The following is a 25,074-nucleotide window of genomic DNA, read 5'->3' on the forward strand; positions in this document are numbered from 1 at the left end:
AAAAAAAAAGGCTATTGGTTATGACAATAGGAAGGCAATGGATAACAGTTTCATTGAGGTGCTGAGTATAGAAACCAGACTGCAGTGAAATGAGGTGTGAAGAGTAGTTGAGGAAATGGAGCCAAGGAACACTGACAGCATTTCCAAGAGTTTGCTTGTGAAGGGGAAGATGCAAGTTAGTAGAGGATTGGAAGGGTAGGGTACAAGGAGGAATTTATTGCTACCGTGTTAAGATACAGTGCTCTCAGACATAGATACTAAGTGCTTCATGTGCTAGGATTCTTCGGCTTTAGGGTGTGTCAGAAATATCAGTGGTTTCATATTAAAATGGAAGAAGTAGAAAGCTATGTATTTTCAATTTACTCCACTTTCCTTGATGTTCATTCATTCCTCAGAAAGGCCATACACGTATCCTCTCAATTTGCATGCTTAGCAAGTAGCTCTATCAAGACCAGAGTAAATATATAGGGAAAACCTCCCTTTCCTAGAAATGTAATAGTTCAACTGGGAGGACTACAGGAATATGAATTATTTAGACCTTTTTTCCTTGAGCTGGTCCCCAGATGTGCTGGAAGAGGATGTTTACTACTCTCTCTCCTCTCCTGATGGCATTCAGGGTCAGGAAACCTGAGGGCCTCTGGATAACCTGCAGCCATCACAGGTACACATTTAGTAAACAGATGTGGCTTCATGAATAAAGGAACTGTACAGAGACTACAGATAAGTAGAACCCAAGATGTGGAGTGCCCAGCCCTGTCCATGTGACCAGTGTCCTTGCCCAGAAAGGGTATGGTAGATCCATGTGCATAGCTGGCACAGAGGACAGGGAATGCTCAACATCATGGCCAGATAAGAAGGCAGTGAGAAGGCTGGGTGTGGGCCAGAGGCACAATGGAAAGAAAGGTCAGAGAGTCAGAGGAGGAAGCAAAAATAGATGGTCAGCAAATGCAGCTGCTCTGTCCACAACAGAGCCTTCCCTGAGAAGAGGTGGGTTCCTGTGCTGAGTAGACCGCTTCAAGGAGGAAACGTGGAGACCGTAAAAGATACCAGGGGAAAAGAAGAACAGGAGAAAAAGGAAATGAAAACAGAAGAGAGGGGTGTCATGTTTCTTTTGGCATTTAAAACACTTCCAGATTGCATCCTGAAATCTTGCTAGACCAAGAATTGCAGACTTCTGGCAAACTCAAGGCCTTAGATTTGGCATCCCTGGTGTTGTAATATCAAATCACAGCTCAATGTTAAATTTTATTATTCAACATGAATTAAAAGGTCAAGGAGGAAAAGATCTCTGTGGTGTTCCATTAAAGGAAAAATCTGATCATCTTAAAGCAATATGATCTTAAAGGAGCCCACGTTAAAAAGGTCAGTATATAAAGGAAAATGGGCAGTTAGTGCCTGTTACTCCCCTGGAACTGCTTATGCATGCTGGGGAGGGTATTCATGAATGGAGTTAACACTTTTCTACAAATGTTTCGCTTACAGGCAATAGTGGGAACATCTGTTAGTAGATGGTTACCCAAGTGGGTGAAAAATTACATAATATTCCTTTTCCTTACCCAAAATCTGTTGTTTTCTAAACCTGACCCTGTGAGTGTACATCTTCCACATCACCGGAGGAGCATGCAAAGATATTCCTCCGAATCATACTCCTTGGTGTCACAGGTGTCATCCTTAGGTAATCTCCAGGATAGTCATCTGATGGACTCCAGTTTGAAGTGTTTAGAGACAAGTCCACCAGGATACACCATTGGATGTTCTGGTATGGCCAATCCAGATGCTCCTACAGAGAAGTCTGTGACCTCCTATGTCATTGACAGGAGGTACCAGAAGGGCTTAGGGTTGTACTTATCCACATCATACAATTCAGCCACCTGTCAGACTGTGAGCTGCTGTTAACTGCATTGATCTTGCAACCATATCAAATTGCTCTTAGATTTCTGAACCTTGGACCTCAAACCCTGAGGTTCCCTCCTCTGCCTCCTTACCAACTTTTCTCTTGGATCTGATATCCCAACTCCTGGCCCTACCCTACTCTCTGCTCTATAATCCCCTTTCGACTTCCCTGCCACCAGTCTGTGGTCAGTGGACATACTTTGTATGCTTTTGATCCTTTTAACTTTATGGAGGCTTGTTTTATAGTCTATAGTCTGTCCTGGAGAATACTGCACTTGAGAAGAATATATATTTTTCTGGTTTTGGATAGAGTGTTCTATGATGTCTCTTAGGTCTAGTTAAATTTGTAGTGTAGATCAAGTCTCCCATTTCCTCGTTGATCTTCCTTAGTTGTTCTATCCATTTTTGGATGTGGCATATTGAAATCTTCAAATATTATTTTTGAATTATCTATTTCTTTTTTTAAGTCTATCAAAAGTTTGCTTCATCTTTCTTGTGGCTCTATAGTTAGATGTTTATAAGTAATTGTTACATCTTACTGATGGATTAATCCTTTTATCATTCTAAAATGTCTCTTTTTATCTCTAGTAACATTTTTTTTTGTTTTATTTTAAAGTCTATTTGATCTTATGTTAGTATAACCCCTTTAGCTTTCTTATGGTTGAAGTTTGCATGATATACCTTTTCTATCCTTTTACTTTCAATCTATTCATACCTTTAAATGTAAAGCATGTATCCTATAGCAAATAGCTGATACTTGTTCTTTTGATCCCATTTGATAATCTCTGCTTTTTTATTAGATTGTTTAATCCATTCACATTTTATGTTATTATTGCTGTAGTTGGATTTATATCTGCCATTATAATTTTGGGTTTCTATGTATTGTGTCTTTGTTGTTCCTCTCTTCCTCTTTAATTACTTTAGTTTAAATTAAGAGAATATTTTATAGTGTATCATTTTAATTTTTTTAATTTTTTTTTTACTATTTATTTTTGAGTAATTTTCTTATTGGTTGCTTGGCCTTAAAATACACATTTTAACTTTATCAGAATCTACCTCAGATATATACTAATTAATTCTGGTGAGATATAAAAATGTTAATTCTATGTAGCTCTATTTCATCTTCGCTTTTCGTGCTATTATTGATATACATATTACAATTTTATGTGTTACAAACCCAACAATGCATTGTTATAATTATTCATTTATATAACTTTATGTCTTTTAAAGGAGCTGAGAGAAGAAAGGAGAGCAATTATATATTTATAGAGTTTTTTTACATTTCTGATTTACCATTCCTGGTTCTCTTCATTTATTCTATGGATTCAAGTTACCATCTGGTGTAACTTGGTAATTTTTTTACTTCAATACATCTCTGCTCCCACCCCCTCCTTTGTGCTGTTATTGTTAACTGTATTAAATTTCTACCTGTTATAAGCCACACAATACACTTATATACATATTGTTTTATATGGCTGCCTTTAAAATCAGTTAAAAGAGGAAATATGCAATATAATGTATTTTATAATTACCTTTACTGGTGCTCTTTATTTTCTTATATGGATTTGAATTGATGTTTGGAGTCACTTGTGTTTGGCCTAAAGAAATTACTTAAGTACTTCTTGTAAGGCAGATTTTCTAGCAATGAATTCTCTTCACTTTTATTTCAGAATTTCTTTGCTTCATTTTAATTTTTGCGAAATAGGTTTGCTGGACATAAGTTCTTGGTTGACAGTCGTATTTTTCTTTCAGGGCTTTGAATATATCATCCTACTGCCTTCTGGCCTCCATTTCCTCACATTTCTAAGGAAAAGTGAGCTTTTAATCTTACTGTGGTTCCCTTGTACATGACAAGTCATTTTTCTCTTGCTGCTTTCATAATTTTCAGTCTTCAGCTTTCGTTTTGACTATGACATAGCTGGGCGTGGATCTCGCTTCTCAGATGTATAGGTTAATGTTTTTCATCAAATTTGGGAAGTTTCCAGCATTATTTCTTTGAATATTTTTCTGCTCTTTCCTCTTCTCCTTCTAGTCCTTTCCTTACATGTATGTTTGTGCTTAATGGTGTCCACATTTCTGTGAGGCTCTATTCATTTTTTCTTCATTTATTTTTCTCTATGTTCTTCAGATTGCATAATTCGTAATGATCTATCTTAAATTTACTAATTCTTTCTTCTGTCAGTTCAAAAGTACTGTTGAGACCTTTTAGCAAATTTTCATTTAGTTATTGTACTTTTCCACTTCAGAATTTCCCTTTAGTTCTTTTTCATAATTTTTTCTTGTTATTGATAGTCTCTATTGCATCATGCCTACCTTTAATACTTGAAGCTTGGTTTCTTTTGGCCTTTTAAAACATATTTATAATAGCTGGTTTGAAGTCTTAATCTACTAAGCTGACATCTGTACTCTCTAATATAGGCAGTTCCTGTTTACTTTCTTCCTGTGTATGGGTCAGACTATCCTTTTTCTTTGTATTTCTCATAATTTTTTGTTTAAAATTGGATAGTTTAAATAATACATTGGATACTGATCTCTACCATCCACCCCCAGGGCCTGTTGTCATTTGCTTGTTTATTTGCTTAGTGATTCGGCTGGACAGTGAAGTCTATTTCCTCTGCAGTGTGTAGCCTCTGGTGTTACTCTTTAGAGGACACAATTCTGGGCATGTGCACAGTCACCCTGTGATGGCAGCGGTTTTAGAAGGCCTCTCTTTGACTGTTTCCCTGATCTCTCTGTTAACCTGCCTGCCTCTGTTAGTGTCACGCCTAGCTGTTAGCCTCCACTAATTGACAGCTGATTACACTATTGTTTTCAACAATGTCTGAGCATGAAGTGTTCTGCAGTCTGTTACAATTAAATCCAGCCCCTTTGCAGGGTTAGTCTTTGAGTTCAGTCTTCAAGGCTTGTTCCAACCTCAGGAGGGCTCTTATTAGCTGTCTCTTTCCCTGGTTCTCTCTGTTAAACTTCTATCTGGTCTCTATTAAATTTAAGTTTGTTTAGTTTGTTGCCTTCATGGAGCTACCAGTCTCCTCTGAATTGTTTATCACCAAAATCTCCATTGTTTCAATAGCACACTTAGACATGAACTTCTCCATGCTTTCTGTTCAAAATAAAGTCAGTTACCTTGGGGAGAACTATGAAGCTCTCTGTTGTTATTCCTGCCTCTTCCTCTAAACCAAACTTCTAAACTGCTCTGGAGCTGAGGGTGGGGACAGCGGTCTTTTTCTCTTGAAGTAACACTCCAAATTTATGAGTGAGGAACTTGCCAGCGGCAGTAACCTTCTGCCTTCTCACTTTGCCTCTCCCAGCATGGGCCCATCAGTTTATGAGCAAACTGGGGCAAAGGCAATAAGGACCCAGTATTCTTGTCTTAAAACACCTAGGGTAAAGCTTCTGCTTTAAAAGTAGGGGATGGGTGGAGAAAGGCTGCTCCAGACTTCTCATCTGCTCTCACCTGCAATAAAAGTTCTACAACACAGAGCTGGAGATCCTAAGAAATTCAGGCAGCCCACCTTCCTAGGGAGCTACTATAAGGCTAGGCTGGGAGCTATGAGTAAAGAGGGTCTTGTGTTCTAATCTACACTCACCCAAAGTAGAGCTTCCATCACCCTGAGTTAGGGGATGGGGAGGGGATGGTACCTGGCTCAAACGCTCACTGTTCTTACCAAGATTTAGCAGATTTTTTGAATAAATAATTTTGCATTTGCTGTATATCCTTAGGATAATTTCCAGAGACTTTAATTTTAAAAAAATATATATTTTTTCACTAGCTATGGTTGTTTTGCTGGTGAGAGGGCCCTCTAAGCTCCTCATCCCAACATTTTAGAAATACCAACTCCTTTATCTTTGATTTTTAACCAATGAACCATTGCTGTATGTTCTTCCAGGAAGCCCTGAAGAGCTTTTGTACCCAGTGTTTTTTGGTCGAATGGATAAAAGGAAGGAAGGAAGGAAAGCTGTCTTATTCTCACATAAAAAATACTGTTTATCAGAAAAATCTTCCTCTGCCGCTATATTTATGTATTCAGCAAACACGAGTGAGCACCACACATATGTGAGGTTCTACGCTAGTCCTGAAGTACAAAGGCCTGAGATCGAGGCATTCACAGACAAGTCAAAGAGATGAACAAAAGAGCCACTACCATGTAATGTGACAGGGTATGAGGGAGGCATGTGGAGAGTGCTGTGCCATAGAGAGGATGAAGTGACATTCTTCCTGAAGGAATTAGGGTGTGTTTCAGCAGCAGCAACATTTTAGCTACCTCTTAAAATTAATTTGTCATATATAGATAATGGAGAAGAACATTCAAGGAATAGAGGATAGCATGGTCAAAAAGAATAGAGGCATGCAAAAGCTTGGTATGTATGAAATGTTTAGAGGACTGCAAGTTGTTGAGTGTAGTTAGAACACAAGATGCACTGTGTGGTGGGGAATGGCAGAAGAAAACTTTCTTAGAGAGAAATTATCAGATTTATTTTAGAAGAATACTCCTGACAAGCATAAAAAGAGTGTCAGAATAGATCAGAGAGGCAAATTAGGAAGGTAAGAGGTATAGTTGTTTAGTCATGAGATGATGAGGGTTTGAACCAAAGCAGTGGTGCTGGGGATGAAGAAGAGGTGAGTAGGAGAGCTTCTTATGACAGGAAATCAAAAGGTCTTTGTGACTAATTAATGCCAGTGATATGGAAGGAGTCAAGGATGATTTAGAGGCTTCACATTTGGCAACTGTTTTTCTACTGTTGCCTCTTGATGATAACATTATTGCTTTGATTTTTGGAGAGAATTGTCCAAAATTCTTCATTCACTAAAGATGTGTCTGTGTCACACTATGTGGTAACATCTGACCTTCTTCCTTGCCCTCTCTTGATAACTTCATGGCCAGTTATACTAGCAATCAAAGAATAAAGCTGCCTCCTTCAAGGATCATACATATCTAGTGTGTGACATTACTGTCCAACTTTGGAAGCAGCAAAGTTAGTCCATGGCCTCTTCTGGAAGTGAGGAATACTTTGCCATCTGGAGATGCCAGAAATATTTGGAAAAGTGGGCTACTAGGAAAGAAGTCCTGACCAATTAAAATGTACACCTATATCTGCTAACTCCCATTCAGAATTTTGCTCTAGTAGCTCACAAGCACAAAACCTGGTTTTTACATAGCTTTCTTTTGCCATAAACTGGGACAGTCATGCTTTCAGTAACTCGAAGTACATTAACAAGAGTAAAAATTATCAATTTAAAAAGGCAATTCTTGAAAGGTCTTTAATCTACATCCTAGGTGTATCACTGCACCGAATTCAACAAGCTGTAATGATCTCCTTCATGCAGAGGACCAGTGGGCTTCTTTGGAGTCTTGTTAGCATGAGCCCAACTCCACTGAATAGTGCCTGTAAACATTCCACTTGGCTTGGCCTAGCCACCTCAGCCTGCTGGTATACAGGCTGTGTCAAGGCAAGCTGCCAAGTGATGGCTTGACTAGGCTGAGGAGGAAGAGGCTAGCAGCTATTTTGTATTCCAGATTCTACTTTTAACTAAATGTTCAAAATTTTCAATTATAAAAGAATAGCTGTGTGAGATAAAGAAACATTAGATGCAAAAGTAGGGACACTTCATTGGGACCCTTAAGTTAGTGCACAAGTTTATACTTAACACACTGGCTAATCTAAAGCAAATATTGGACTTAATTGAGATCATTTTTTTTTTTCCAAAAAGAAGGTAAGCCTCCCACATGCACAGAGGTTCTCTCATCCTCCAGATACTGAGCAGCCAACATAAATATGTTTTCATTTAGCCTGGAAATGCAGATGGTGTCCAAATGCCTGATAGTCTATCTTATTAATCAAAGCCAGCCAACATTACCTACTCCCTGCTGCTCAGCTCTGAGTATAAGAATAGTTCTATCTCATATCCAACTTCCAAAGCTGACCAGAACTCATAAAGTACAACAGAAGGTCAAGAAGAAGCAGCACCCAGCCTGCCAGCTCTAGTCTTCCTGCTCTTGGTCCACCATGCTGACCCCTGCCACCTTATCAGACCACGACACACATAGAAACATAAATACAACAAGCTACAAACTGCTGAAGTCATAAACTTGGACATAAATTGGGATATATGAAATATGAAAAAAAGGGATAGTGGGAGATTATTGGAATGACACTTTAGGTAAAATTTAAGGAGGGCAATTGATTTGACAGAGAGGTAAGAGGAAGAAAATGAACGATGGCTCAATGGGAGAGAGGCAGGTTGTCTGTGGGAAAGAGTGAGCCTATTTGGCTAGGACGTGAAACACCAGCTGGAGGGTAGAGACAGGTGAAGAATGATAGCACCTGACAGGGTCCAAGAGTTGGAATTTTTATTTAATACAACAGTCACTGTGGGGAATCAGAAAAGAGAAGTGATGATAGAAAAATATAGCCGAATAAGTTAAAGAATGACCATCTGATGGGATATCATGCAATTATTTTTAAATGCTTCTGAAGAATTTTTAATTACACAGGAAATGTTTCCTGATGCAATGAGAAATGAAAAAAGATGAATGCAAGTTTTGTTTATAATACAAATTCAATTATGTTACATAGATCTAAACATGCATAGAAAGTCTGGGAGAAAATACACTAAAATAGTTATTATCTCTTGGTAGTCAGATTAGAGATTTTTTTTAGTGTCCTTTATTTATTTATTTATTTATTTTTAATTAATTTTCTTGGGGTAACATTGGTTGATACAATTAAATAATTTTCAAGTGTATATTGTAATTTGACATCTGTATATTCTACTGTGTTTACCATCCAAAGTCCAGTTTCCTTCAACTACTATATATATATTTGATCCCCTTATTTCTTTTAAAATTTATTTTGAATATTCTGCAAAGGATATATTATTTTAAAATATGAAAAGAAATTACATATTATTTTTAAAATAGTATCAGAGGAATTTGAATGGATGTTAGGTTGAGGGGGATGAGGCTGGAGGCAGATTGCAAAGCATTCAAGCTGTAAGTTGGAGGGCTGGTCTCACACTATGGGAGTGAGATAAAGGAGAGAAAATAGGGGAGCTTAATTCAGAGAAATAACAGAAAGGACACCATCAGGTTAGGTGTTACATATTCAAAGAGATGAAAATAGAAACCAAATGTCAGAGGAAGGACAAAGGTGCTACCTAGTAATTAAGTTGAAAATAGAGAGGACTAGGCAAAATTCAATTCAATGTGGTTCTTTTGTTTTAGGTGTTTATGGGATATAAAAGTTAGGCCAAGGACTTCCTATGTGACATATTAACACAGGAACCCTTAATAGGTTTTCTCAAAGGGCTTTAGTTTGCTGGGTTTTCTTTAATGTTAAACATCTGATCTATGCTGAAGACCCAGTCTTGATACCTCCAGCTCTATAACTAATCATTTAGCTAATAAATACTTACTGAATATTTTCTCTGTAAAAGTTCCCATCTTTATAATCTAGTAACCAAAAAATGACATATATACTAACTACTATAGAAAAGACATAATATCATAAGCTTCATAAGACAAGGACAGCTATATTAGTCTGGACTTCTTAGTTGCAATATCTAGTGGGTCCTCTATTTTCTGACTTTACCCCATCTCTGCAAACATATTATTGTTCTTCAACATGTAGCTCTACCCTACTCAGGCTGCCTACTTTTCTTTTATTAATGTGCCATACTCATTGTATCAATTAGGAATACTTTCAGCTGCAAATATTATCTATTACTGACTTAAGTTATAGGGACAGACATTGTTTTCTTATCAAGAAGTTCAAAGGAAGGCGATCTCAAGAGTTAGCCCAACATTTTCAGTGATTTTCATCAGAGTCTCAGGTTATTACTTCATCATACCTAGTGTATTCATTTTTCATTTTTATATGATTTGCCTCTTGGAGACAAATGTCTATCTGCTCTAGCTCCAGGCATCACATAATGTTCACATTTAAAGCAAAAAAAATGAGGAAAGAATGGTGATGGCAAATTCCATTCTTGAGTTTGTCACTTTATCAGGAAAGCAAAAGACTTTCTAGAAAACCACTCCTAACTTTGTCATACATTTTTTTTGGCCAAAATGTATCACACAGCCATGCTAAGGAAGGCTGGTAACAAGAATATGTGGCTTTTCCAGCCTCCAGAGATGCACTGTCCAATTTGGTACCCACTAGCTACATGTGACTATTGAGTACTTGAAATGTAGTTAGTGCAACTGAGTGTATAAATTTCTAAATTTATGTAATTTTAACGAATTTAATTTAAATATAAAAATAGAAGCAGTAAAAAGCATTTTTCTTTAGATACACTTCATTGTTTTGGTAAGACTATATTTCACTTTAATCATTACATGACACAAAATATTATTGTATTATAGTACACATGTCAACAGGCACACACATGGTTTCTAATAGTACACATAAATACTTCATTAACCAGCTTTGTCAATATGGATGCAAATATTAAGGACAGTATTTTTTTGGCAGTCGTTTTGTTTATTGGACAACCTTTAAGGATATTTAGAAAATTGTAAGTTTTATGAAACATAAATATTGATCATGTTTCCCATGTCAATTCAGTGTCTGGATTGAGTTGTGCTATATAAGTAAATAATATGCAAAGGAGTTCAAAGATTTATTATAGAAAGCAAATGTTAAATATCTTAATTTTACAAATATTGATTAAATACAGAAATTATAACATTTTGGTTATGTTGGGTTAAATAAAATATTAAAATTAATTTTACTTTAACATTTTTAATGTGTCTACTATAAAACTTAAAGTTATGTACATGACTTGCATTATATTTTTATGGAACAGTCCTTCCTTGTCTAGAGCGAGAGAAAACCAAAGGTAAAGAGGACTGGGGATGATTTTTAGGTTAGCCACCTAATGATGTTGGCCTCATTCATACTACTTGTGTCATCTGCTCACGAATATTTTTTTCTCTCCTATTTACTGGTACAGAGCAGTGCTCAATAAATCTTAACTATGATTTATTGTCGAGGTTACTCCTATTGCTATTAAGTTGAGCCTTAAACAAGATCTAGCTGTGCTTTAAGCAAATTCTAGCTTAAGCCTGACCTTTTCCAAAAACTCTTCTTTAACTACCTGTTTAGCAATTTTATTCATGAATGCATGCTCACTTTCATATGACAAAAATTTATATTATGTTGAATATGTGAAAAAAATGTAAGAATGAAGTCAGTAATTCTGCCAGGAGGAATAATGAAAGGTTTCCCAGAAGAGATTGCACTTGAACTGAAATTAGAAGAATGAACTGGAGCCTGCCATGTGGGAAGGGGCATTCCAAGCTAAGGAGGCAGTATTGCAAAAGCATGAAAAGACAGTATATTTGGATACTGGTGACAAAAATTGTGTAGCTGAAGTAAAGGTTGCTTAGAATTTGGACTTTCTATAAGGGTGGAGTGAGGAGTAAACAAGATATTTCTCTAAGCAGGGGAATGCTATAAACAAATTTGTTCTTATTATATCCTTCCTTCTTGTAAAGGATTTATTGTAATGTTGTTTCTTTATCTTTTCAAGGCATATGTTATGACAGTCTTCCTTATTTTGTAATATAACCCTTAAGCTATAGATTTGCCACTAAATACTGATTTAGCTGCATTCCACAAGATTTTACATGAAAACATTAACATTGTTACAAATAGATGTACTTTCCTTTTTAGTTTTTTTGACCTATGAATAATTTTGAGATGTTCTATAAATGTTCAAACATGAAGTTTTTTAAGGTCTCTTTTTGTTATTAATTTCTAACTTTATTACACTATTTCAATAAACATGGTTTCTATGACTAACACTTTGTACTTGTTGAGACCTGATTTGAGACCTAAGTAGGTGTTCAGTTTCTTCAATATCATATGTATGCCTAACAAGAATGTATATTTTCTCATTTTGGTGTATAGAATTTTTTGTGTCCCTTAGATTAAGCTTATTTATCATATTATTTCAAATTCTCAATATTTTTTAGTCATTTTGTCTAGTTGATCTTTCAGTTATTGTGATGGTATATTAAAGTGTTCCATTACGGTAATGAATTTGGCCATTTATTTTCTTGTAATTTATTTACTTTGGTTTTAAACATTTTGATGCTATACTATTAGTGTTTTCAATTTATGAATTGAATTATGTCTGCTTTGTGATTTCTTTTCTTTATCAATATATAGTGAGCCCATTAGCCTCTAACAATGCACTTTGATTAAAATCTACTTTGCCTGATATTAATTATTGCTACACTAGTTTTTTGTTGGTTTTTTTTTTTTTTGGTTAACATTTGCTTTGAATATCTTTTTCAATTCTATTACTTTCAATCTTTCCAAGTCCTCATATCTTAGATGTGTCTCAAAATAGCATGTAGTTAGATTTTTTAAATCCAGTCTGACAGTCGTTATTGTTGCACTGGTGAATTTGATCTATTTCTATTTATCGTAATTACTAATATCTTGGATTTTATTATTTTATTTAATTCATCCTTTTCATTAACTATAATTTGTCCTTACTTTTTTTTCTTTCCTAATTTCAGTAAATTTATTGAAGGTTTTTTTTTCTGTATTGGTTTGGACATTTTACATGCTATTTCTATTATCCCTACATTTTATCATACAATTTTTACTTTGTGAAGTCTAAAGTTCATCAATAATTCTATCTTCTTCCTAAACAATACGAGAACCTTAGAACATTTTAGTCCCAAACTCTCTTCATCTTAAACATTATTGTTGACCAATACATGACCAGATTTATTTTTAGTCTTAGTCTTCCTTTTTTTCCAATTAATATAGTATTAATATTGTTATATACAGGCACTGCTTATTTAGATATTTATTTATTTATTTATTTATTTATTTATTCATTCATTTATTTAATTGATTTTTTTTTCCTTACATACCTCTTTTTTTCTTTTGGATTCAACATTTTTCTTTCTGAAGTAAAACAGAAGAATGAGTTTGAGCTTGCCATTTGGAAAAGGGCATTTCATGCCAAGGAGGCAGTATTGCAAAAGCCCAGAGGTCATGAGAAGAGTAGTGTGTTTGGATACTGGTGGAAAATTGCTTTGACTTGAAGCTAGAGTTTGGGCTTTCAGTATGGGTGGAGAGGAGAGTAAGCATTTTTGTTTCTCACATTTGAATGGCAGTGGCAGTTTAGCTAAGTATAGAATTCTAGGTTGATACATATTTTCACTTAATATTTTTAAAATATTTTTAAAATACTATCTTTTTGTTCCCTGTTAACATTGAGAAGTATTATGTCAATCTAATTGTTTTTCATTAGTAGGCAAAATGCTTTTTAAAACCCTAGGCTATTTTTAAGATCTCTTGTCTTTGGTGTTCTCTGCATCAATATTATGTCTAGGGAATGAGGTTTTTTTGTTTGTTTGTTTATTTGTTTTTACCTATCCTCCTCTTTTCTTTTAACATTATAAGCATTACATAAATATTTTAAACCAAATGAATCTTTTTAATGCAGTGTTATGATAGAGAACCATCATGTTACAAAGTGGTGGCAGATCTATACCTGCTTTTAAGATTTTCAGGCCCCTCTCAACCTCTGGCTGTCACTTCTCTTGTTCTTCTTTGGCTGTCTCCTAACACTATATTCTATAACCCCAGCAAAACAGGGGTTGAAAGTACTAACCTCATCGTTTTGAGGTTTTAGAAAATGCCCAGCACTAAACCAGGCTCTCAAGTGCATTCAAACTCCAACAGTTTCTCCCAACCCATTGATATAGCTCCTTCCCATCTGTCATGGGCTGAGGAACCAGTGAACCTATAAACCAAGAACATGGATGTAACATCCATAGGCCAGGTGAGGGCCTAGATCAGCTGTCCCCAACCTTTTTGGCACCAGGGACCAGTTGCGTGGAAGACAATTTTTCCACGGGCCAGGAGGGGGCTGCTTGCAGGATAATTCAAGCATATTACATTTATTATGCATTTTAATTCTATTATTATTACATTATAATATATAATGCTAAATTATACAATTCACCATAATGCAGAATCAGAGGAGCCCTGAGCTTGTTTTCCTGCAACTAGATGGTCTCATCTGGGGGTGACGGGAAACAGTGACATCCGAAGTATGTTGTTTATGTCCAGTCTACTCCATAATCTCATTTTGATTGCTGTCACTTAAGAAAACCCTGCTTAACAAAGATAGGATGTTGGAAATGGAAGCAAGCTTTTCAGTACTTTTGTGGCAATCTCAGGATATTCTACTTTGACTTTAATCCAGAACATATGGAGATTTGAAGTTGTTTCAAACATAATTAAGGCCCTCATCATTTGCAGTCTCAAGCAGTTGATCCTCTTTTAGCATGGACAAAATCGATTCACTTGGTCACCTGGCTTATTCACAAATGGGTCCCGGATCCATTCCTTCCAGTTTAGGGGTCTTTTTGGTTGGGAAGTAATGCTCAAACTCTTTTGAAAGCCGAGATAGGAGATTATGCACCAGCTGGGAGAAAGAGACCCTGGCTCAGTCTCTTTCAAAATCTCTGCTAATATGCTAATGTTTGAAACAGGTCAAAAATCCCAAATTCACTCATTGCCCCCATAATTCCAGTTTGGCTTTGAATGAAGCCACTTTATCTGCTGACTTGAACACACAGTTGTTGTTCTCCCCTGATGTGACAGTTGAGTTGGTTAAGCAGGTTGAATATGTCACACAAGTAAGCAAGTTTTGTGACCCATTCTGTGTCACTGAAACGTGCTGCCAGTAGTGACTGTGTTTCTAAAAGAAATCTCTGAGTGGCTCTTATAACTCAGAAACTCTGTTCAGTGATCTACCTTTAGAAAGCCATCTCACTTCTGTGTATAAGAGGAGACATGTGTGTTCTGTGTCCATCTCCTCACAGAGCTGCACAAACAGACGTAAGTTAAGGGCATGTACTTTAATGTGGTTGATAATAACTTTAATCACATCTTGCAAAATGTTAAGTTCAGATGACATTTTTCAGCTAGCCAGCATTTCTCTATGGATGACACAGTGCATAGACTAACATTCACAAGCAACCTCTTTGACCTGAGTAGTGAAACCAGAAAGTCATCCAGTCACGGCAGCTGACACAATATGACCAATTCAGTTTTCCTGATATGTAACCATACAAAGACTTGAATAGTTCTGTAGCTGTGGTGTTGGTTGGCACAAAAGTGCACATAACATATCTTCATGCACATCCTCCTGAAAAATATATCACACAAAATCAAGCATCGTTGCTGTACTGTCAATATCAGTAGACTTGTCAACCTGGATTGCATACCACAGTGACTCATTAGTCCTCTCTAACAACTCAACTGTGCCTCAATATCCTCTGCTATTTCATCAGTTCATCTGGTTATGGTGCTAGCTGAAAGATGAATACGTGCCACCTTTTGAACTGCAGCCTCTCCTAAAATTTCACAACAAATGTCCTTAGCAGCAGGCAGGATCAACTCTTCAGCAACAATAACAGGTTTCTTAGATTTAGCAATGTGATTAGGCACTGAGACTGACACCCTCAGGGCAGAAACATTTGATGAAGTGGTAGCCTTCAATAATTGCTTCTGTCCTTTGTGTTTATGTTTTTTTCTTTTGAAAAACTCTAAAGGCTTATCTTTTGATGCAGGATGCTTTGTCTCCATGAGGCGAGGCAGTTTTGAAGGTTTCGTGGCTTCATGAATAGCCAGTCACCACATATCATACAAAGCAGGCTTGGAGAATGTGAATCACCTGTTGCAATGAACCTGTAATTTAAGTAGGACTCTTGAGATTTTCTTTTAAATTCAGCTATTTTGTTGGCAGTCTTAGAGTCTTCTGCTGTCTCATCATTGGTTCTTGCCCCCTTTTCAAAGAAGCTCTCCAGTGACGTTTATTTTTTACTCATTTCAACTAGGGTTAGCTTGTGGGCTTAACAAAACTGTGACTGAGACAAGTGCACAGTGCTAGAAAGAGACGATGACAGAAGTGGTAAATAAAATAATTGGCAGGCCACACGCCGACTAAAATAAGTGTCAGATTCTGACTTGAGGCCGACCACCAGATGCAGCTGTACAATTGAAGTACATCAACTCACTTGCCACTATAAAGCCTGCCATGGGATGCAGTTTAATTGTCAGTTCCACTCACTGATAGAGTTTTGATATGAATCTGCAAGCAATTGATTTATTATGGTGTCTGTGCAGTCAAACCTCTCTGCTAATGTTTATCTGTATTTACAGCCACTCCCCAGCACTAGCATCACCACCTCAGCTCCACCTCAGGTCATCAAGCATTAGATTCTCATATGGAGTGTGCAACCTAGATCCCTCGCATGTGCAGTTCACAATAGGGTTCAAACTCCTATAAGAATCTAATACCTGATGATCTGAGGTGGAGCTGAGGCGGTGATGCTAGCGCTGGGGATTAGCTGCAAATATGGATGAAGCTTCAGTCATTTACCCATCACTCACCTCTTGCTGTGTGGCCTGGTTCCTAACAGGCCATGGACCAGTACTGTAGGTACCAGTTGGGGACCCGTGGCCTAAATGATAAAGTGTAAGTGCTTTGTAACCTCCACTGCCAACTTCCAGCCTAAGGAGCGACCGAATGTGTGAGCAGTTCCAAAGCCTCTGAGCTCATGGTTCCCTATGGATATCTCCCATGTACCACCACTGTGACCAGTGAGTGAGGAGGGGGCTTCTCAATCCCTCTGCCGCACTTAAAACAGTATAAGGGATGCAGCAGAGGCCAAAGACTGAGTGATAAACTCCAGAAAGTCAATGGGGAACATTACTAAACTATTCTCAGAGTTGGTGTCATTTGCTCTTGGGAAGGAGAGGTGGGACCAAGGCAAGGGCAGCAGCTGGAAGGCAAAAAGGGCAAGCTTGGTTCTCAGTAGCCATAGTGATCCGGCTTGAAGGGGCCATCACGAGACATGCCCAAGTGCTGGTCCTCCTTCTCAGTCAGCTTCACATTCAGCTTTCCCAGGTAGGCTTCAGCTACTACTTCATCCAGTTTCTTGGGCAGGAAGTAGACCCCAAAACGAGGCTTTTTATTTTTTTTGTTTTTCTGCCCGAGATTTATTGTGCTACCTCAATAGCGGCATTCATATGTTTATTAGTTTGAAAAATGTAGAACCATTATCTCTTTTAATATTGACTCTCTACCATTCTATATTCTTTGTAAACTCTTATTAGACAACCATTGGACCTTATTAACCTATCTTTCACATCTCAGTCTTTCATGTTTTTCATCTCATTTGATGTCTGTGCTGCATTTTCAATGATTTTCAATGATTTTCTCAGATCGGTCTTTTTTCTTTTGCTTTTGAGTTTTTGTATCAAGGAGTACCTGAAGCCAACATCGTCTTTGCATTTTTCAATTACCTGAACTAATATAATCTATTTTTTAAAAGCCAGATTACATTTTAGGTTTCCGTTATTTGCAACTCAAGAGTTCTAATAAAAACTCACATGGCTAGTTAGTCATCATGTTCCATCAGAATGTCTACTAAATTTAACACTTCCTTTCCATCCCCACCGATCTCATTGTCAGTTACACCACTTAGATAGGCAAGCAGTGTGGCAGCCACTAAAGGAGGCTTACACTGAACAGTCAGAGACATAGAAGAATAAGGAGGGAACTCTGCCAAGATGCCAAAGAAGAAAATTGTAATAATTAAGGAATATTCAAACACTACAGACAGGCCAAGAGGTAAGAAAACTAAAAAATGTGTACTGAATTGCCAGTTAAGAGATGATAGCTGACTGTTCTGCCTTTACTTTTCATGGCTTTTACTGATTCATTACCAATTACAGTGATTAACAGAAAGTATAGAAGATAGATATTCCAAAAATATTGAGTGATTAATTTATTTTATTTTAGGGGTTTGGGAACATATGAAAATAGCTATTTTCATATGTAACCATGGTTTCTATGGAAGGGACTAGAAATAATATATTTGAGAAATATGAAAGGCAGTTTTAAGTTGAAAGTAATTTAGAAAGGATGTAAAATTTGTAAATCAGAGAATTTAACCCAGAGCCAAGTTACCCGGGTAGCTTATGAAATCTTCTACAGTAGTATAGATGAGTGGGCAGCTATTTAAAGGGATTAATTAGAAATTTCAAATCATTCTTCCAAAAATTACAGATTTGGACCAGTTCACTCCGGGCCCATTTTCTCTTATTGTAGTCCTGGGAAGTGTTAATCATACCCAAGGCGTCAGAGAAAAACTCATCTTTTCAGATCAGTTACTACTCTTGCAACTGACAAAGGGGTAATGATCATTTCAAATGTTTCCTCAGCCAAAGACCATTAATGTAGCAGGTGTTCTCGGGAGAAGGCTGTATAACAGACGGCCTTGCAATTCTTCCTCCACCACAGACTCATCACCAGATCACATTTATTTACTCTGACTGCTGTGTCTATCAGTCCATCTGTCTAAATAACTACCTTTGGGCAACTCAAAGGCATCTATCATCACTGACTCTTTTGTAGGTTAAGTCAACCCAAAGAAATCTAGTTCTTTTTTGACCTCAGTTCCAGTAGGTCCAAGTTGGAATGGGGGCAGGGAAGACTATCCAGGAATAGCATTATAGGAATTTTATGCTATTGGCTGCAAAAGTTGGTTTTGCATCTGTTCTGAAATGAATTTTCCTGATTGTTTGCTTTCTGTGCCATTTTTGCTATTTATTTTGTTCCTTGGCTCACACTGGGCCCGAGCTTGACTTTGGTCCATGCGTCTGGAAAGCATAGTACAGTTCATTCACCTTCCACACATCCTGCTCTTTTAATAAAACTTCCTTTTTTTTTTTTAAAAAAACAGAATAGCTGATCACAGTATTTGGTACCAGGGCAAAAACTGATAATTTGCTTAAAATGAGTCACTTTTGCGCCAGACTGGGAGCCCCATGACTCATAATTACAAGTTCAAAGACTAGCTATTTGTAACAAGAGGAAACCCAGCCAGAGGGGCTTTCAGCCTGCTCGCTCTTTTCATTCTTTATGTCTAGAGAGCAAATTACTGCCCAAGGCAACCTGCAGCTCATGAGTGAACCCATGAAGTAAAAGGCAGCTTTTGGCTTAGACAGAGAGGACAGCCTTTCTGCCCAGCCATGTGAACTACAAACAGTTAACCAGGTCCTACAGCATCTTGCAATGAACATTTTCTACCACAGATGAATGCCAATCTAAGAAGCTTTTTAGCAAATCAAATTTAGATTCTTCTTCATTGTTCTACTTACCTTTTAGCACCCTTTCCTTCTTCCTCCTTTTCCCACCACTATAGCAGATGGTGGCAATCAGGGCCCCATGCCCTTGGCATTGTTTTCCACAATCCAGTTCTGCTTCTGGATTAAAGAAAAGACAGAATTTTTTAAAAACTAAACAGTAAGGGAAGAAATCAAACACAAGCTATGACTGAGAGAAAAGCTAGTCATGAAGACGCAGCAAAGAGAAAGGAAGATAAACACAAGTAGGAGCTACAAGGCCAGCAGTAGATGGAACAAATCTGTAGTTTCCACTGGATGGCTCAAGAGTAGGGAAACCCCAGCATCACTGAAGTTTGAGAAAAGGATACTGGCGGTCATGTCTTACTCCAAACAAATAGGCACTACCCAAATAGGGCGTGCCTAGTCCCCAGTCAGGCACACCTTACAAAGAGCCTCTCCCTGGAATCAGAAAGATATGATGGAGGAGAGTGCAACACAGCAGAGAGATTAGAGTAGGGCCTGTGGAGGTAGAAGTACCTAGATGTGGAGGAGAAATTGCCTGGAAAGACCTAAGGTAAATAAGGGGATATGATTTGAGCTGTGGTTTCCGAATCCGTTTAATTATGTTACATAAGGAGAACATTTAAGTCTGATGCTAAAAAGCAGGCCTTTGGTGACTTTGCTTACCAGCAGCCATCAAGCGAGGCTTTCCTTGGAGATTTTTGGCAACATTAATTATCTTACATGCAACAAAATATTTTTCTTCCTACAGATCTGAGAACTCAAAATAGTATAATCTGTTCTGGGGTTTAGGGAGATACAATTTACTTAGAGCCCTCTCAGTACTTTATACCACTGTCCCATCTCTTATTATCCCCGATCCCTTCCTATCTAATTATACAAGTTGAGGAAGAGACACAAGCACTTATTAAGGGCCCACTGTGAACAAGTCGCAGTGTTGTGCTCTTTCCATATTGCAATCCCTTTTAACCTCTCAAACGGCCCAATGAAATAGACATTACTAGCCCCATTCAATGAATAAGGAAACTGAGGATACCATTTATTTGCAGGCTTATGAATGAAGAGAGGTTTTCTCTGTAGTTTCTGATAGGCAACTCATGGGCCACACTGTACAGCTATGTGACCAGTCATCTAAGACATTTCCTTCTCAGCTACCCAGTGTTGATAAGCAACTCTCAAGAGGTTGGGTTCTTCCTTTCATTCACTATGCGTCATTGTTCACCTGTTATGTGCCTAGACATGCTAAGTGTTTATACCACACCTTCTGGAATCCTCTTCGGTTAAGTTTTCATCTACCGGAATGCTCTGCAACATTTAACAACCTGATCATTCCCTTTTCACAGACCTGTGTGTATGTTTTCTCTTTGACCCAGTCCTTCTGAGATGCAAGAACCTTAACATCCCTCCCCTACAGCCACCCCAAACACTCTCACCTCCACACATACAAACACACACACACATACACGTACACATACAAGTATCATTATTTCCATTTCACACAGGAAAACTAAGCAATAGAGGAATTAAGTGACTTATTCAAGATCATACTCTTGTAGGGTGCATTTTTATAACTGTTATTTCTTACAAGCATTGCTGAGAACTGCCATAAGGGAGCAATCTGGCTTCCTAGAAAGCAAGATCTTTAACTCAGAAACTCCCTCTAGGAATCTAGCCTACAGAAATAATCCAAAATGCCTTTGTACAAATATCACTTTTTTAGAGAGACTTTCCTCTAATCTCCCTAAGGAAAATAGCCTTCCCCGTTATTCATGTCTTACATATCCCTTATTTGCATTATCTCTCTTCATAGAGCTAATTAATGGTATGTATTTATTTGCTTCTCTTGTCTGTCACCTTCATCAGAATGTAAGCTCTTCAAGGAAATATGCCTTTGTTCATCAACCCCAAGAACAGTAACTGGGATATAAGGACTCAGTAAAAACTTGTTGTGTCAATTAATTAGCTAATTAATTAACTTTGGAATAAAATTTACACACCAATATATTTACTGCAGCCTTATTTACATAGCCTATCTATCTATCTATCTAAATGCAAAAGTCCGAAATATTAGAGAATAGACAGTAATGATGAAATATTACACAACAATAAAAACAATAATCTTAAAGAATTTAATGACAGAAAAAAGATTATGAGATAATGTTAAGTAAAATAAATAGGCTACAAAATTGTACATACATTATTGTCTTAACTGTGCAGTAAAACAAACCATAGAAAAAAGTTGAAGATGGAGGGATTTTGAGTAATGAGTGATTCTCTTCCTGCTTCTTTACGCCTTTCTTTATTTCCCAAAATTTTTGCAATGCACAAACTATACCTTGATAATTAAGAAAAGTAAAGTAATACTTTGTTCCTGTTCCTGTCTCATAAGGCAAAGATATGGGGGTTTAAATCTTTAGGACTTACCTTCAGCATCAACAACTATATTTCTCTCTAATTCTTACAGGATAATACATCTATGAAAGAAAAATTCTTCAGAAACTTTCCTGGGTGGCTTAATATAAATGGTTCATAATGGTAAATTACTTCTCTCTGTTGAAGATGTGCAAATACCAGACACAGATATTAACTTGGCTGACCCTGTAACATTCTGAAGTGGTGACAGATCTCCCCAAAGATTCTCACTTCTCTGTCTCAGAAATGGAAGCTCTTGCCAGAAAAAGGAAAAAGAACTGTTCTCACAAGCCCCATTACCATTTATATGTGTAGTTTAGTGTGGTTCCCTTTAGAAATAATTACTTATAGGTGTAATATGCAGAAAATAAAAACAAAGAAAAATAAACAAGCACAAAAGCAAAAACCAAGTAAAAGAGGGATAGCAGAAGCATGATGTGGCGATGAGGTTAATTGGGAGATTGGTTAGCGAGGGCCTGTGGAAGTTGACCCAGGCTAGGCCCCTGGGGAAAAAAAGGGGGCACTTTTATAATTCTAATTGTGGGTGCAGAGAGGAGAGAGTGCCAATGTGAGAGTCAGCATCTTCACAGGAGAGCAGTTTAGGCTTGAGATAGAAGGCAGAGGTAAGGGTGCAAATCTCATATCTAGTAGGTGGACCTATTTCCAATAGAATTGTGACACCCCTGCTCCTCCCTCCCTTTCTTTCTTCCTTCCTCCAGCCCTGGAGAAGAAGCAGTGAACAAGACAGATATGCCTTTGCGGAATTTTCATTCTACTCAATACACACGTTCATAGTTTCAGATGGTGACAAAAGCTAGGAAGGATATTAAACAGAATACTGGAGGAGGAAATAATTAGGGTGGAGTGGGGACCAAAAGAGGTGACATGTGAGCTGAGAAGTGAATAGTGCATTGATAGTTATAAAGATTCAGAGAAAGAACATTTCAGACAGAAGAAACAAACAAGTGTAAAGGCCCAAAGGTAGGAATATGATTAACACATTTGAGATGCTGAAAGGCCAGTAAGCTGAGAAGGCATGAGCAAAGATCTGGGCAGGGCATGAGGAGGGAGAGATGATGTGAGGCCCACCAGGTCAAGGTGCTAGGGGATTGTTGAGGAGCCATAGGGAGCCACTGGAGAGTTTAAAGCAGAGGTGGGACATGATTGTGTTCTTAAGTCACTCAGGTTGCTATGTGGAGAATATGTTGTAGGTGGGCAAGATGGGAGCTGGCAATGTAATTTGGAGACATTCCAGGTGAGAAATGGCAGTGACATAGGTTAGTATAAAAAAAAGAAACAAAGAGAAGCAAAGAGGTATAAGACATACTTTTAAAGGATTGCTGACCTGACCTGCTCGTGGAGTTGATGTGGGATTAAGGGATCATGGAAAGTCCTAGAGTTTTTTGCTTGAGCCAGTGGTACCATTTACTGATATGGAAACAATTCAGGGAAACAGCTTGTGGTACAGTTTAGAATAGAGTTTAAAATTAAAAGTTCTGTTTGAGGCATGTTAAGTTTGAGATGCCAAGTAGACATTCAAGTCGAGATTTCAAGTAGGCTATTAAATGTCCCAATCTGGTTCTCAATGGAGAGGTCAGAGCTAAAGGTATAAATTTGGGAGCCATTGGGTGTATAATACATATTAAAGCTATGAGACTAAATGAAATCACCTGTCGAAAGAGAAGAGTCCCCAGGACTGAACCCTATTGCACTACAACATTTGGAGGTTAGAAGAAGAAGTCAGGCAAGCAGAAGTAAAACCAAGAGGGAGTAATATCACAGAAGGCCAAGGAAGGAAGTGTTTCAAGCAAAAAGGAGGGGTCAGCTGTATCAAACGCTGCCATGCATTGATCAGTATAGACTAGGTTATGTTGTGGTAATAATTAACAGTAATTTCAGTAGCTTATGATAACAAAAGTTATTTCTCATTCATACTACATGAACAATGTGGGTCAGAAGCGTGGGAGCTCTGGTCCACAGTCACCAGGGACCCAGGATGACATAAATTCTATTTCTGGAATGGCACCAATCAGCAGATTGAGAGAAGAGAAAGCGTGGAGAATTGCACAGTGGCTCTTCAGGGCTTTAGCCAGAAAATAACTCATACCACTGCTGCTCATAGCCTGCTGGCCAGAACCAGTCACATACACTTCCCTAACTGCAGGGGACCTAGGACAGGATGGGAGCAGGTGACTTTACTGCTCTACCGTCTACTGAGAGATTAACTAAAATAAGAACAGAAAACTGACTGTTGGTTTTGGCAATGCTGAGATCATTGGGGATGTCCAAAGGACAATTTTAATGGAGTAGAGGAGATGAAACTCCATTGGACTGCATTGAAGAGAGAATGACAGGTGAGTGGATAAAGATGGTGAATATAGACAACTCTGTTGAGGCATTTTCTATGAAAAAGGACCAGAGGAATAGAAAGATAACTGGAAGATTAATGGGGTGAAGGGAGGATATCGTTAAGACAGTATATTTTTTTCTTCTCTGAATATCTAAATATCCCTAGGTCTTCTACTCTGCCATCCCACTATAAATAATTATCTGGTCTCCTATTTCACCAGTGAAACCAAGGCATGTGAACATGAATGTTTTTTAACATTCCATTTTGTACCTATAAATTCAAATATATCTACATCTAATTCAACCAATTCGACATGGATTTTAAAACATGATTTTGTGCTGATGGAAGTAATTCAAGGAAGAAGGGGAAATTGCTCAGGCAAGGAATAAGAAGAAGCGCAGAAGAGGAGTTTAGGAACCACAGCCCACTTGAAGGGGGTGGCCTTTGATAAGGTGGTGCGTGTTTGTTCTTTTGGGACCAGAAGGAAATCCTGGACTGTGGGTGAGGCTACCAGTAGACATGGTCTTGGGAAGAGGAGGAATCTCCTGTCTTGTTGCATTTATTTCCTCAATGAGATGAGGTTGTTACTGTAGAATGAGCCTGGCTGATGTGGTCGGGAAGCAGAGAACACAGAAGCAGTAGAGCCAGACTGACAGTTTAAGCCACTCACTCTCCCTACTTTACTAACCCATAATTTGCAACTACCTTAAGAATTCTCCTACTGTGCTTAAGTAGTTTTTGTACTCCAAACTGCTTGCTGTGGTAGGTTTTTAGATGACTCGTTATTACTTATGATAATAACAATAATTCATTTTTACACTTTCACTTTTTATTGTGTATTCTCTATTTATTCATTCATTCTGTCAGACATTTACATAAATGAGTCATAGTTGCCATTCTGCTTTCTTTATTTTTACCGTAAAACATACACAGAAAATTGCATTAGAGATATATGTACAGTTAACAAATACCGCTTTTAAGAAAAACAAGTTAACTAGAGATATCCTGGCTCATTCATTCATTCTACAAACCCTGTCTGGAGTGTCTACTATGTTTCAGGCACTAAGCTTGGAGCTGGAGCTACAAACACATATGGCGAAGTTACAAGCATTTCGAAGTTCATGGCCTGAGGGGTGCAGAAGATGGGCAAGTGAAATAGTCGTAGAAATACATCATTGCAAAGGTATCCAGCAGTTCCAAAATGGAGATGTGCACAAAGTTCT

The 25,074-nt window shown here is 37.7% G+C and overlaps 1 protein-coding gene and 1 long non-coding RNA gene across 15 annotated transcripts in view; one reads left to right on the forward strand and one right to left on the reverse strand.

Moving 5' to 3' along the window:
- Nucleotides 1-25,074, forward strand: part of KIF6 (kinesin family member 6) — a 369,244-nt gene that overhangs the window by 235,223 nt on the left and 108,947 nt on the right. The window contains exon 1 of one of the 12 annotated variants that reach the window (XM_039856368.1): nucleotides 750-1,362. The exons of 9 other annotated variants lie outside the window; for them this stretch is intronic. Coding sequence is in view for 2 of the 3 variants with exons in the window: in XM_039856364.1 (XP_039712298.1) it covers nucleotides 24,944-25,034 (91 nt within the window). In the remaining variant the exon portion in view is untranslated. Of the gene's footprint in view, nucleotides 1-749; nucleotides 1,363-17,405; nucleotides 17,570-24,913; nucleotides 25,035-25,074 lie in introns of those variants that run through there. 2 more of the 12 variants (XM_039856366.1, XM_039856364.1) reach the window with 2 other exon arrangements.
- LOC120597708 (uncharacterized) overlaps nucleotides 13,894-25,074 on the reverse strand; it is a 61,776-nt gene continuing 50,595 nt past the window's right edge. For 2 of the 3 annotated variants that reach the window (XR_005651443.1, XR_005651445.1), the window contains one exon: nucleotides 18,958-19,206. This is a non-coding gene — a long non-coding RNA (uncharacterized LOC120597708). Of the gene's footprint in view, nucleotides 15,080-18,957; nucleotides 19,207-25,074 lie in introns of those variants that run through there. The other variant, XR_005651444.1, reaches the window with a different exon arrangement.

This window comes from Pteropus medius, unplaced genomic scaffold, assembly GCF_902729225.1.
Source record: "Pteropus medius unplaced genomic scaffold, Ma_sr-lr_union100, whole genome shotgun sequence".
Lineage (NCBI taxonomy): Eukaryota > Metazoa > Chordata > Mammalia > Chiroptera > Pteropodidae > Pteropus > Pteropus medius.